The sequence below is a fragment of the Temnothorax americanus genome, unplaced genomic scaffold (genome assembly GCF_048541705.1).
Source record: "Temnothorax americanus isolate GAGA-0224 unplaced genomic scaffold, ASM4854170v1 Scaffold1, whole genome shotgun sequence".
Taxonomy (NCBI): Eukaryota; Metazoa; Arthropoda; class Insecta; order Hymenoptera; family Formicidae; genus Temnothorax; species Temnothorax americanus.
Genome location: NW_027509230.1, coordinates 2,855,684 through 2,869,298, shown reverse-complemented (window position 1 = coordinate 2,869,298; position 13,615 = coordinate 2,855,684). Strand labels below are relative to the sequence as shown.

The 13,615-nt window shown below is 45.4% G+C and overlaps 2 protein-coding genes across 2 annotated transcripts; one reads left to right on the top strand and one right to left on the bottom strand.

Annotated features, from left to right (window-relative positions):
• Window positions 1–35: 35 nt before the first annotated feature.
• On the top strand, window positions 36–5,923 carry Galphai (G protein alpha i subunit). Its single transcript, XM_077401424.1, has 4 exons — window positions 36–923; window positions 3,199–3,383; window positions 3,709–3,995; window positions 4,279–5,923. Exons 1-4 carry the CDS (start codon window positions 803–805, stop codon window positions 4,754–4,756), a joined length of 1,071 nt encoding a protein of 356 aa, XP_077257550.1. The 5' UTR covers window positions 36–802; the 3' UTR covers window positions 4,757–5,923.
• Window positions 5,924–6,714: 791 nt separating this feature from the next.
• Window positions 6,715–13,117, bottom strand: Synj (synaptojanin). The gene is made up of 7 exons (XM_077400021.1): window positions 12,625–13,117; window positions 11,772–12,126; window positions 11,453–11,617; window positions 10,161–11,215; window positions 9,453–10,027; window positions 9,134–9,308; window positions 6,715–9,042 (listed from the first exon to the last, which is right to left on the bottom strand). The coding sequence occupies exons 1-7, from the start codon at window positions 12,752–12,754 to the stop codon at window positions 8,018–8,020; spliced, it is 3,480 nt and encodes a 1,159-aa protein (XP_077256147.1). The 5' UTR covers window positions 12,755–13,117; the 3' UTR covers window positions 6,715–8,017.
• Window positions 13,118–13,615: the final 498 nt, after the last annotated feature.

The following is a 13,615-nucleotide window of genomic DNA, read 5'->3' as shown; positions in this document are numbered from 1 at the left end:
CGTCGAACCGCGAACGTCGACTTGGACTACCGTGCCCTGTGGCCACTATACTGCCACTGTGTCGAGTGTGTCGGCGTTCGAGGTTCGAGTGCGCGCTACCGTGTTCCGTTATCGAAGCGCAGAACGGAACGTTCGGGTTGTTTCTCGAACCTCTTCCACCAGTTCCACCTACCCGTCGTCGTTGAATCGGCCCGTTTTCGTTCTCGGTCCCGGTCCGTTCGCGACGAGGAAGCGTCGGAGGGAGCAGTTCGAGCGCCGGCGCGCCGCGCGCTGGGAACGCGACGCCGGTCGCCGCCGACGCCGCGAGAACGCGGTCGCGTCGCGGTCGCGCAGCTGCGTGCGTGCGCGACCGAGAGCACGCGCGCGCGCGCGCGCGTGCGTGCGTCGCGCGCCTGTGAGAGAGAGCCTACTGATACTGAAGTGAGTAGCGCGCGCGTATGTGTGTTGTGTGTGTGCGTCGCGCGCGCGAGTGAGTGATCCGAGATCGCTCGGGCTCGGGCGCTCGCGTCCGTGTATGCGAGCGCGACCGCGTGCGGGCGGTTCCCACGCGACGTCGTCCGTGCAACAAGTGTCAGGAGTCGCGACGGCGGTGTGTTGGTAGCGGTCGTTGGAACAGTGCGGTGTGGTGCGCGGTGTCAACGTGGGGCGCATGGTGTTGCTGGATCGGTGCGCTCGAGACAGGATTGGCTCGGTCAAGCGGGATCGGCATCGTTAATCGTCGTCGTCGTCGTCGTCGTCGTCGTCATCGCCGTCACGACGACGCGAGGCTGAGAGGAGACCGTTCACCGGCGAGGGCGCGGGGATGGGCTGCGCCGTGAGCACCACCGGCGAGAAGGAGGCCGCCGAGCGGTCCAAGAAGATCGACAAGGACCTCCGCGCTGATGGCGAGCGCGCCGCCAGCGAGGTCAAGCTCCTGCTGCTCGGTAAATAGCCGCCTCGCGTATTACATTGACGATAACCCGATGTTCCCGAATTATAATTCCTCCGCGTAACCAACCATCCCCGTGCGACTAACGCGCGCGCGCGGAACACGGAACAATCGGGACGAGGTGCTTCCGGGCGCGCTGCGCTTCCATCCGATCGTCGTTCCCCGGTCCCGGTTTCCGGAAGGTTCCGGTTCTCGGGAGACGACTCGGTAGATTTGCATCCCCTGCTCGCGACGGCGCGCCTATACGGCACACACGCCGATCTCCTTCTCTTTCATTCTCCTTTCCTCCCTCCCTCCCTTTCTCTTTCTTTCTCCTCGGTACGTCGTCTTGTCTCGTCTCGTCTCGTATCGCGTATATCGGACACACCGCGCACCCGCCGAACGCTCCCGAAGGCGCCCGCGCCGCGTAGCCGACGTTCTTGCGGAATCACGCCTGTTTCTGGATGGCCGTAGTTTCCGCGCCTTCTCTTCCTTTCCCCGTGAATCACCAGCGTGAATCTCGCTGTTAGAAACGCTGTTAGGAAGACAATTATTAGATCCTATCTAGCGTTTGATCCCGATTCACCGCCGATATATATTCTTTTCCACCTAGCGTACCCAAGAAAGTAGTCGTAACGCGAGATATTATATCTCAAAAGAGATATATGACATCAGACGTATCCCCATATCAATCCATTATCAGCCGGTCGTAATCAAGAGGAGTATCCGCGTGAGATTACATTTCGATGCCGCGTAGTTCCGCTCGCCTTCAGTTCCTTTCGTGCCTCGTGAGACTTTCCTCTTTCTCCTTCCAGAGTACGCTTCCTCGGAGTATGCTTCACCTCGCCCAAGGGTCAACGCGCGAATCCCGCTTGGAGATGGGAAGCCGAGCTCCGAACTTCCTCAGCGAATTTCCTTCCCCGTCTCCCTGCGAAGTCCTACGGCGGTCCTAGGTCCTACGAATCGAGCGAGGCCAACGCAGCTTTTGGGGCCAGGGGCAAAGAGAAAGAGCTGAAGCGCGACGGTTGACGTTGCCGTCTAATCCAGGCGCCTCTCGGTTAAAGCGCTCTCGATCGCGCGAACCTCGCGCAAGGCGTCCCTCTTTCTCGCGCGTAAACGCTTCCCGCGGCGTGTACGTGTCACGTTTCACGTTTCACGTTCCTTCTACGGTAGAGGCGTAGGACACGAAATTGCGATACGCCTGTATACGTTTTAGGTAATCCTGCTGCTCGCTCGCTCGTCCCATCCGCGCCGAAAAACCTAAAATAAGAAATTACACGTGTTTCCCGCGGGATGGGAACGTCCTTTTGACAATAGAATTCGCGGTCGATTGTACGCACTTGCATATCCTGCTTTTAGACGCATTGAAGGATTAGAAATCAAGCGATCACGTCATATATTGAAAGATTAGAAATCGAGCAATTATACCTGATTGAATGGATCTAAAGAAATTCGACTCGTTCAGGTTAAAATTAGAATTCGAAAATGCACGCTAAAAGAGTGAATCAGCCGTGACTCATTTCTGCAAACTCGTTTCTTTGAATTTAAATTTTAGTAAATGTTTCCCTCTACATATTTAATATGTTACAGATAAGAGAGAGAGAGAGAGATGTATGTAATTATTGAACAAGATCTGGTATTGTTCGGAATTAGACGCGTGCGAAAAATTTCAAAATTTATGACCGAAATCGCGCAAACACGGACGTAGTAACGCGCGCGGCGTTACGGGAAACTTGAATCATCGGCCGCGTGTGTGAATCACGAGATTACGTCTCTCCTAGATCGCGCGGAATTATCTTCGTCTCGCTTGAGGAAATAAAAAATATTTGTTCTTCCTGGGAGGGGGGACAACGGTCTCCGCGACGATTGGCGGGACCGATCGTCAATCAGACGAAACTCATCGGCGCTTTCGCTTTCGCCGATTAATCAGTTAATTGGATTCGTTTGTTACGTATGTCTGGCGAAGTCTCAAGTGCGAGCGTATTTTGCATAGACTCGCATCGATTCGAAAATAGCCTGCGAGCCGTTCGTTAAATGAATTGTGGCGTTAACGATGCACGGCACGTCGGCGATTTTAATTATTGTGTCAAGGAAGACTCGCAAATTTTTCCATCGAATGACTGAATGACGCTCGCGATACTGCACTTATATTTAATATTATTCGATATAATATAATTTAATACAACGTATTTAGCATAATTATACATATGATTATCGTTTAATGTATTTATTAAGTTCTCATTATTATATATATATACGTATTACATATACATGCGTGACTAAAATTCAAGGTGCTGGGGAATCCGGCAAGTCCACGATAGTGAAGCAAATGAAAATTATTCACGAGACCGGCTACAGTAAAGAGGAATGCGAGCAATACACCCCAGTGGTATACAGCAATACGATACAAAGTCTAATGACGATAATCAGAGCCATGGGAGACCTTAGAATCGATTTTGCCGAACCTAGTAAAGCGGTAAGTCCTTTGCATCTTTCTGCTGGCTCGAAAATTTCGTCGTCCTCAAGAAAAATTGAAAAAATGCGACAGTTCGAGTTATCTTTTCTTCTTTTTATCAAAGTATAGTCATCGTTATCTTCGACACTTTTCTCGTCTAGAAAATAGCTTTCTAATTTCATTTAAAAAAAAGTAACTTATCAAAAAAAAGTAGCTTATTATACCAAATTTGAGGTAAACGACAAATCTCTTGCGTCAATCTGATATATGTATTATTAACTGCACTTGGCTAACTTTCTCGTGCTCCACTGGCACGTTGATTAATCGGCCTTGTTTTACGTTGTAGGATATGGCACGACAATTTTTCACCCTAGCATCGGCGGCGGAGGAGGGCGAGCTGACCGGGGAACTAGTGCTATTAATGAAGCGATTGTGGCAGGACCCGGGACTGCAGCTCTGTTTCGCGCGTAGTAGGGAATACCAGCTCAACGACTCGGCAGCATACTACCTTAACGCACTTGACCGCATAACGCAACACAATTACATCCCGACGCAGCAGGATGTTCTGCGAACGCGCGTCAAAACCACCGGAATCGTGGAGACTCATTTTTCTTTCAAGGGCCTGCACTTCAAGTACGCTACGTATCTTACATACACACCATTGGTGAAAGATATTTAATCCATTTTGATCAAATTGATATCATTGAACAACGTATTCCTAAATATGCTAAAATATGCTAAATTTATACAAAAAATTTTACAAAAGATTAATTTTAATATATACACGTAAGATTATTGTCTATTTAAATCAAGCACATGTCGTTAGGATGCAATGGTTTTATATGTATACAAAAATATTTTATTATATAACTAAAAAGTTCAAGATAAGGTATATTATATTATTTCTTGTGTGCAGAATGTTTGATGTTGGAGGCCAACGGTCTGAGAGAAAGAAGTGGATACACTGTTTCGAGGGCGTCACAGCGATCATCTTCTGCGTTGCTCTGAGTGGCTACGACCTGGTATTGGCGGAGGACGAGGAGATGAATCGGATGATAGAGTCGATGAAGCTGTTCGACTCGATTTGCAACAGCAAGTGGTTCGTCGAAACGTCGATCATACTGTTCTTGAATAAAAAAGACCTGTTCGAGGAGAAGATCACCAGGAGCCCGCTCACCATCTGCTTCCCGGAGTACAAGGGTGCCAACACTTATGAGGAGTGCGCCTCTTACATCCAGATGAAATTCGAGAATCTGAACAAGAGGAAGGATCAGAAGCAGATTTACACGCACTTCACGTGCGCCACAGACACGTCCAATATACAGTTTGTGTTCGACGCCGTGACTGACGTAATAATTAAGAACAACTTGAGTAATTGCGGATTACTGAGTTAAACATTCCAATACTCGATCAGCAAATTATCGAACAGGAAAGGCTATATCTTAACACGTTGACGACTCGTTGATCTTTATGAATTCGGGAGAATGACGAAGAGACTGATCGAAAGTTGTAAGAAAGACGTATCCGTAAACACGAATACATATTAATTATGCGAGGATTTTATTCACATACACACACATACGCGCACACACACACACACACACATTAGGCTCTTGGAATATTTTATCACGATATATTGTAACTCTTTACTCGATCCTATAATCTTTAATCAAATGTCCCGTGTAAAAAAAATTCTGCGTAAATTTATCTGGATTTCTAGTACGAATGTTATATAACTTATTGATTTTACGTTCGGCGATTAGACAACGAAGTATTCTCAAATTACGAACAAAGTATTCAAAATATTCGGGAGTTATATATCAAGCTGAGGCATTTTGCGTTGTCGTCAAGAATAATTTTTTTTTGCGCATTGTTTATGAATGTATAGTAATTACTTTTGGAAATTAATTAACATATATTGATTTAAGTAATCACTTTTAAAAAGATTCAATTCCTTGTTCATCTCTCTTTAGGTTACATAGGTAATTTTTTTTACTATTTTTTTTCTATGAGATGAAAGCAATACTTCCAGATAGTGCGTAAAGAAAAAAGGAAAAAAGAATATTCGAGGCGATAATGTTAAATATACAAAACATATTGTTCACTTACTCCCGATTAAGATCAGAAATGTTGCTTTGTTTTTGCTAAATGTATTTAACTATACTAACCAAGAACTAGATAGCTATTAATTTAGTGATATCCTTGTATATAATTTATTACGCTAAAAGTGATTACGTATTAAGCGAAGAACACGTCTCTGCTCATATCTTGCATTATAACGACAAATAGAAATTCAACATCTTGACGGACATTAGACATAGCTCTCTGTGCTTCTTTTTTTTTACAATATATATTGAGCAATTCGAAAGAAAATTTTGTGTACAAGCTTCTCTTTTTTTATATATACATATACGTATTAATAAGTGATGAAACCGAGGGGTGTCATTTTCATTCCTCGATTCGCCAAACGGACGTAATGACGTTGTATTAGTGAACAAGCAAGTCGAAATCAAATCTTTTTATACAGTTTAGATCAATAAATGAAATCTCTTCTTTTTTAAGAGCCGTCGCTTTCTCCGTTCCCCGACTGATCTCTTTATTAGACCACTCAATACATATATATACATGTCCAATGTTTTACATCTTGTACAGGTAAGGATCGATCTAATTGATCAAACGCATCAACTACGCACGCAAGCGTGAAAAAGTACGCGTTACCGAGGTGCAGGAGACAAAACCCGTATTGTACATGTAATATAAGCGTCGGAAACAATTTCTTCTTACATTTACACTACACCATCTTTATATTAATTTACACGTATGTATACGTCCACTTTCCCGCGATTAGAGCCACCTTTACACAAGTAGTGAGCTGGAAGTGATGAAAATTAAGGGCGAATCAAACAGGAATATGTACAATTTATAATGGGTATTTCCCAGCAAGGGTAGCACATCGCATTGCGTCATGTGCGGTATTCGTTGAAAGTTGGCAGTTGGCTTGGTTTCTGAAAATATTACCACAGCTTACAGATCTTTACTCTTATTAGTCATTTATGTGTTAATAAAAACCGCAGTATAATAAAACACTTGTTAGTGCGAAGATGTAATTTTATCTTGAGTATTTTTATTTTTTAGTAAGAAACGAAAAATAAAATTTGGGGAAATTTAAGGAAAAATTTCAAATTGTAGATTTATATTGAAACCGAGCACAGTTATCGCATGTTAAATCATAGACGTATATAAATGCTCTGTCTATTATATACGTCTATGATGTTAAACATAAAATTTCTTGAAATGTTCGTAACATTGAGATCATTCTATATGCTTGTATTTAAATTTTTACAATGTAGCGAGCAATGTGATATCTTGCTGGAAAACACCTATAAATTAACATTTTGACTCTGCCATATCATACATATTTTCTTGTGAATTATGACGCTTGTGTACCAATGACAACTTTATTTTCCATTTAATTCACATTCGTTGTTCATTCCGTAAATAACGTGACGATCGAAATCACAGACCATCCGTATCACGCACAACAATAGGAAACGTGGTGCTGTGACCCCGGGAGAATAAAAATAAAGAAGACTTAGAAAAGAAATACAGGTGGGCGTTGAACCCATTGGGACGGACGTTCTAGAAATTTTGATGGAATGTAAATATAGGAACTTTTAAAATAAGATAAAAAAGATAGAGAGATGTAAAACGTAACATAATTACAGGATAACCTTAAATTATAACTGAATTAGCCGCCTTCGGCACCGCGTGCGAGGGGGAAATTCAGGGCAATTATAAGAAATATCTTATCTTGCATCCGTGAGAATACTGTTGTGTTTGAGTCTACCCTTTTCCTTCCGCCGCGTCATGCTATACACACGATTGGTTGTAAAATCAAGTTCGCTTCTCGGAGTCTTATCGTAGTTGTATTTTTGGTAGTTTTACGCTCTACGAAGATACCGTGAAAGATTCCTAAACCTCAAAAAGTGATTCTAACATTGAGAGTTACATCTTAAGTTATTAATATACAATATAAGCAGTGACAACTATAACATTATTACCGCAAGTATTTCGCCGTTTAAACTCTGATGATTACATTAACACGTGTCCATGATATATCCAATTTTACAACGATTTCAACGGGTTCTGAATATACATTTTAAATCTGTGTCACACACCAACAATTTATAAATTGGATTTTCGAAACAATAGCCATTTGCGCCATTTTAAACATTCGGGGCGAAAACAATTTCCCGCGCGACATCGCAAGAACAGATATCAACGTGATTATATTATCACCAACATGGAAACACAAAATATGGTGTCCGATAAGCTCAAGAACTATCTACGAGTATAAATCTACAATTAATTACGCTCGCGCGATCGGAGATCGAAAATAATTTGCGATTATCTCCGACTCGTGATGACTACCGATCACTCTCAGAGTAATCACAGATCGGGAAATCGAGAATCCTAACTATTCTACGCAGACCTGGAACTCAGTTTGGAAGTGAAGACTCGTCGACTACTGTCGCTTCGTCCGTTTAATCTCATAAATAATTACACGTACTAAGATTAATGCTAAACGTACCGGAAGTCTGGCCTAACAGGATATACGTCCCATTTATGCGTCCTATCTATTTTGCGTCCCTTTTTTAGTGAGGATTCCTGGCCGGAATGGGTGGCCCGCCGGTGGTTCTCGCCGGAACGGGTGGTGGAACGTTTGTCGGGGGTAGGCTCGGCGGTGGGTGCTGCGGAGGCGGCGGGGCTTGTCTATGCGGCAACGGAGGAGGTACCGAGTTGGGCGGTGGTCTGCTCGATGGTTCCTGAGCACCGTCCATACGCGGTAACGGCGGCGGCGGTCGATTTGGTACAGGATAGCTGGGCGATCCGTCAGGTATCTCCTCGTAGATGGCCGAGTCCGGCGACAGTCTCTCGTCTCGCCGATCATCCTCTTCTACTGCATCCGCAACCGGCGGCGTCACCGGACGCGAAAACTGGTTGGGGATCACGCTGAAGACACCAGCTCGCGGTACCTGCTTTCGCTCGTGAGCGGGACTCTTTGGTGGCTGAGAAGGTCGGCCCGGTGGCGCCGGTCTCGGGGGTGGAATCACGCCGTTCGGGCTGCCTCTGCTGGGCGACGGCCGCTCGGCGATCTCCAACTGTTCCAATCGTTGCATGGGACTTCGCAATGGCGAATCCGCCGTGAACTGAGCCACCGTGGTGTTGCTGCAGATCTCGATCTCCTTCTCGATCAGCTCTACCCAGTCAGGCGATTTCAGCGACAGTTTCAACGTCTGGCCGCACACCTGCGTCATGCCCTTCTTCGCCGCGGCCAGGGCGCACTGCCCATCCCTGAATGTCACCCAGATAGTCTCGCCGACGTAACGTACCAAAATCGCTTCGCCGATGTGGGATAGATCCTGTATCAGCGCGAACATGAGATTATTATCGAACACGCTGTCCATATCTTCGACGTCCTCCACCGCCTTGACTATTATCGTGCCGTCAGGTGGACCCAGATCCTGTATCACTTCTTTGAACACGCGCTCGCGCTTCTCGGGATCGACACAGTGTACGTCTATGTCAATCGTCGCGAGTACCGGTCGATGATCGCTCTGCTTCAATTCCGCCCGGCCGTAATAAACGAGCTTTCCAGGATTCCAGTCTGTAGGTGAGTCTAAAATATACATTGTAAATTGATACAGAAATACAATTTATATTTATACATATACTCCATATAAATATCCATGTGATAAAAAAGAACCAACCAATATCAGGTATTTGCTTTCTGCGCTTCCACAGAACTCTGTCCGTCCATGCGGGCGCACGACACTTTTCGCTGGTGTCGTAATCTTCCGAGAACAGATCATATTTATATGTAGGAGCAAAAGTAATGGGTCCTTCCTGGAAGTTCTTAAAGACGTTGCCCTGTTCTTGTTGAACCTTAAAATTAAAAGACGCATGGAGTATTGTTAGCAACTAAACCTTTCAATATTACGATAAGAACATTTGTTCCTTTTTCCTCTGTATGATTCTTTAGTAAACATAGGAAATATAGAATTTCTAATCAATAATATGACACAGTACCCTCAATTGATCGTATTGCAGTATCTGGTCAAATTCGTTTTGCTTGATCAATTCCTTCATGTCATCCTTATCCATATCGACTCTGTAGTTGAAGTCACCGCACCAAAACACGTAATCATGAGTGTTCAGGGTTCTACCCATAGGAAACGTTATCTTCCTCGTGATCTCGGCATAGTCGGCGTTACGTTCGTTCACCTGGGACTGACCGGCGGCGAAGTGCGCGCACACGAAGCAGAAGGACGTGGAGTACAATACGCATCTGATCGCCGCGGCGCCTTTGTTCCCGGTGGCGCCTCCCAATCCCGTTTTCACGCAGTCCACCGCCACGTCTCGCAGATACGGCGCGTGCACGGGTCGTATAAACAGATATAGACAGACACCGACCAGCTGCTGATACGTCACGAGGACGTATTCCGTATCCTTGCACAACACCTTCTGCAGCTCTTCGGCCCAAGCCTTGGCGTTGTCCGAGCTGGCGGCCATGATATTACTGGCGTTTAAGTCGACGATCTCCTCGAATCCTATCGCGAATATATCTACAGGAACATTGTCATGCTGCTGTAGGGATACCAAGGCTGAAAAGAGATATTACAAAGATTGTATTATAAAAGAAAATATCTGTCACGATATACATATGTATATAAGGTAATTATAAAATTTTCTTTTCTTTTGTACACTATATAATGACCTAATCAGGAGGATACTTACACGAAGATTTGTTTGGTCCATCGAACAACCAGTCCGATAGGGATACATCCTTATAAACTACGCTTCTAAAATGCTTGCCTCCATTAACGTTGTAAGTACCGATGCTCACCCTGAGATTCATCGTATCCACGTATTCGTTATAACGCTTGCACATCTCCCGCAAGAGATTCGGAGCAGCGTGTAACACGTTGGTTGGCAACAATAAACGTGCTCTGTCAGCTAATTCTGTATTTAATGTTGAGCCCAACAATAGGATATCGATCGCCTCCTGCTTGTTGGAGTCCAGTAAATTATTCTGTATCGTTCTAGCTGCCGATCTCGCGCCGTCCATCAGCTTAGAACTGCCCTGGATGGCGCCAGTCCCCGCGTATATCTTGCTGACCTCGTTGCCGTTGTTGATCCACATCTGACGAAACACTTCCTCAAATCTCGAGACCATTTGCTGCTTCTCCATCAGCTTTAACAGGCCCATTTGTTTGCCCAGCATCTCGAGCGCGAAAAACGTTTGTACGCAGTTGGTTCGGTCCAAACAATCCAAACAGTTTGTCCTGATGGTGCCGGTCTGCTCAAGAATCACGGTATTGCCGGCCGCGTAGAATAGCGAGAACGACTCCAGGTACTTTTCGACCTTTGCTTTCAGCTTCGACAGATTTTTCATGTTTCCACCGCGACACTCTTGATGATAATCGAACAGGATGTGCGGCACATCCTTGTGTTCCGACATATTATGATGAGTTTGAAACAGTTGACTCAACATCGCTTCCCCTTCTTTGCTGCCGATCAGACTGGAGCCAAGAAGGTTGACGATTATTTGTTGGCCGTATCGCTTCTTGATCATATCCAAATGCCTGTCAAAGGCGGGCGCAGACGTCTCGAAGCCGCGTGAAATCTTCACTTTGTGGGAACCAACTTGTATACCGGGTTGCTCCCAAAACAGCGGTACCGAACCCCTCGTCTGAACGTAGGACGTCACTTCGTTGTCTATGTAGATCACCTGTTCTGTTTCCACGAAATTCGCCACGTGTCCGTCATCATTGGTTCCTCTAACATTGAATCTAGACAAAAAACAGAAGTCTAATAATGATATACTGTATCTTAATCAGGCCATATGTTCCGACAGATTTGTTTTATATCACAACGCAATATGGATTAGTCATATGTTTATTGCACGAGATGTACTTTTTATCAAGTACTGATAATTTCTGATATCACGAACGCGGAAATATGTCTATGAATATGTATCAGATGTATCATTATGTATCTTTCCGTGAAATAGAGAAAAAAGATGTTACCTAGTGCCAGCACGTTCGCAACTTAATCTCGACATAAGCACTGCTCGAGCTTGTCTGTGTCCAACATAGACAGTTCTAATCTCTACGCTGCCGCACATTGCTTTCAATAACCATTGACTCGTGTCCACTCCATATCTTAATAGATGAATGTGTAACATCCGATTCCTAATCGCAATAAATCACGAGATTAGATATCATTTTTGTCCGTATCACAAACAGTGATACATAATTTGCATTTCAATTTTGAAAACTTTCTATTATGAAAACCCGATGTAAACAAACATCTTGGTAACTCTTGTTAAGACCATATTGTACTGACCAGAAAAACCTATTATCCGTAGTCGTCGATTTGCATCTTCTCTGAGCGCTTAGGGTGATATCGAGCGACTCCTGTCCGGCGGACCAAGAGAAATAAAACGTTCCGGAGTTCAGGACCTTCCTGACCTCGGACACGCGATCTTCCGTCCCTTGGCTGTAGAACAGAGGCAAAAAACTCGACTGTGTTATTCGGAAGACCTCCGATTCGCCGATCTTTCCAACGGAAAAGCATCCGGTAACCAGAACAAGGTACAGCAGAGTGTTCTCGCCTGCATTCAGCTGCAGAACACCTAGGCATCCGTACGCATCCAGCAGTTTGGTATACTTCGGCTTTAAGAATTCGTATTCCTCAGCGGCTGCAAGTCGACACACATCCATGAGAGTCCTCGGTTGTCAAATGGACAATACTTTTTATTAAATACTGTTGTTGCATGCGACTGTTAATACGCTTTGTAAAAGGCGGTTGGAAATAAAAATTAGAACAGGCTCTTCAACAAATTATACAAAAATAAAAAAAAAAAGTCTTTGAAATGTAAAGTAATGACGCTAGCGCACAGTTCAAAATCCACAATCGTGATGCGGGATCAAAATGTTATGGAGTGGAACGGCGGAGCTCCCCGAGCTCCGGTTCGCATCGCCGTGACAGCGCGCGGCTGTCACAACGTTAGCTCGATTGCCCTTGCGTCGTCCTACCTACGACTCTCTCTTCGCGAGCGAAACGATACCGAGTCTAGCCGATTTCAAATGTGGAAGGACTGCCACAGTGGGAGGCGTAGGAAGATGCAGGCAGGTGGAGCGAACAGGGACGGCGCCTCGCCGGCGTCGTTTCCGCCAAATAGCAGGTTGTTACTTACAAAGGACCGCGATTGCTTGTGATTCGAAGAGCAGCGTCTCCTTGCGACCCCGCTGCTCGAGGATGACCGAGTGCGGCTTGGGTGAGTCTAGCTTCTCGTAGACGCGAAATCCCTTGCCCATTGTCGCCATTGTTGCGCGCCCGTGTCCCTCTGTTGCGGCGGCGATAACGACGACGACGACGACGATGTTCTACGGAGCCGCGACGATCACGTCTGTCACAACACGTCGCACCTCGCACCGCGACAACCAGACACGGCAGACACCGAAACAATATGTTCTCAGTGTCCTCACCGTGATTGGCGCGACGATGGCGGCGACTGAACCTGAAAACCACCGCACCGCTGGCACCGCTGTCAATCGTCGCCGTCATCGACAATACACCAACGAAGACTCGCCAGCTCTGCGGAACACTGCGGAAGATAAATAAGGCCTATACCATCGTTCACCCGTTCCGCGCAAGAGATACGCTATCGGCTATCCACTATCCACTTGCTCCAGCATTGTTCTATCTTTGTTATTTACTAAAAATTGAACAAGGACAGAACGACGCTGGTGCACCCGAGTGAAGTTTCCGAACGCAGCCCTACACTTGCGCATTGCGAGCAAAAGGTTATCAATCTACCTTTCTCTCTCGCACTCAACTTGGACACTGGACACAGGTCTTTTCCAGTTTCCACGAGAATCATCGAATGTGAGAAGAATAATCGACTGTGATTGGTCAATTTCTTAAAGATTACGGCTTAAATCAACCGTCACGGCTATTATAAACCAACCCTAAGGCCTGTGTCCACGATGCTAAAACTTGGTCCAAGTTCTCGCACCGAGGGAAAAGTTACTTGAAACTTGGATCGTGGACACGTGTGTGTCCACGATTGCCTTTACTCATTGGCAAAAGAGAAAGATAAAACGACGTTTTGCGTCGACTTGTCTCTTGCTGGAAAGCTCTCTGATTGGCTAACTTCAGCTAACTCTCACCGTATCTCTTTTCTG

Bases quoted from the DNA above. Each gene is read 5' to 3' on its own strand.
- Galphai (XM_077401424.1), top strand. From the start codon at position 803: ATGGGCTGCGCCGTGAGCACCACCGGCGAGAAGGAGGCCGCCGAGCGG. The intron at 924-3,198 runs GTAAATAGCCGC...CTAAAATTCAAG, and splicing joins GGTCAAGCTCCTGCTGCTCG to GTGCTGGGGAATCCGGCAAG. The intron at 3,384-3,708 runs GTAAGTCCTTTG...TTTACGTTGTAG, and splicing joins TTGCCGAACCTAGTAAAGCG to GATATGGCACGACAATTTTT.
- Synj (XM_077400021.1), bottom strand. From the start codon at position 12,754: ATGGCGACAATGGGCAAGGGATTTCGCGTCTACGAGAAGCTAGACTCA. The intron at 12,127-12,624 runs GTAAGTAACAAC...GTCGACTTGCAG, and splicing joins ACAAGCAATCGCGGTCCTTT to CCGCTGAGGAATACGAATTC. The intron at 11,216-11,452 runs GTAACATCTTTT...TTTTTTGTCTAG, and splicing joins TGCGAACGTGCTGGCACTAG to ATTCAATGTTAGAGGAACCA.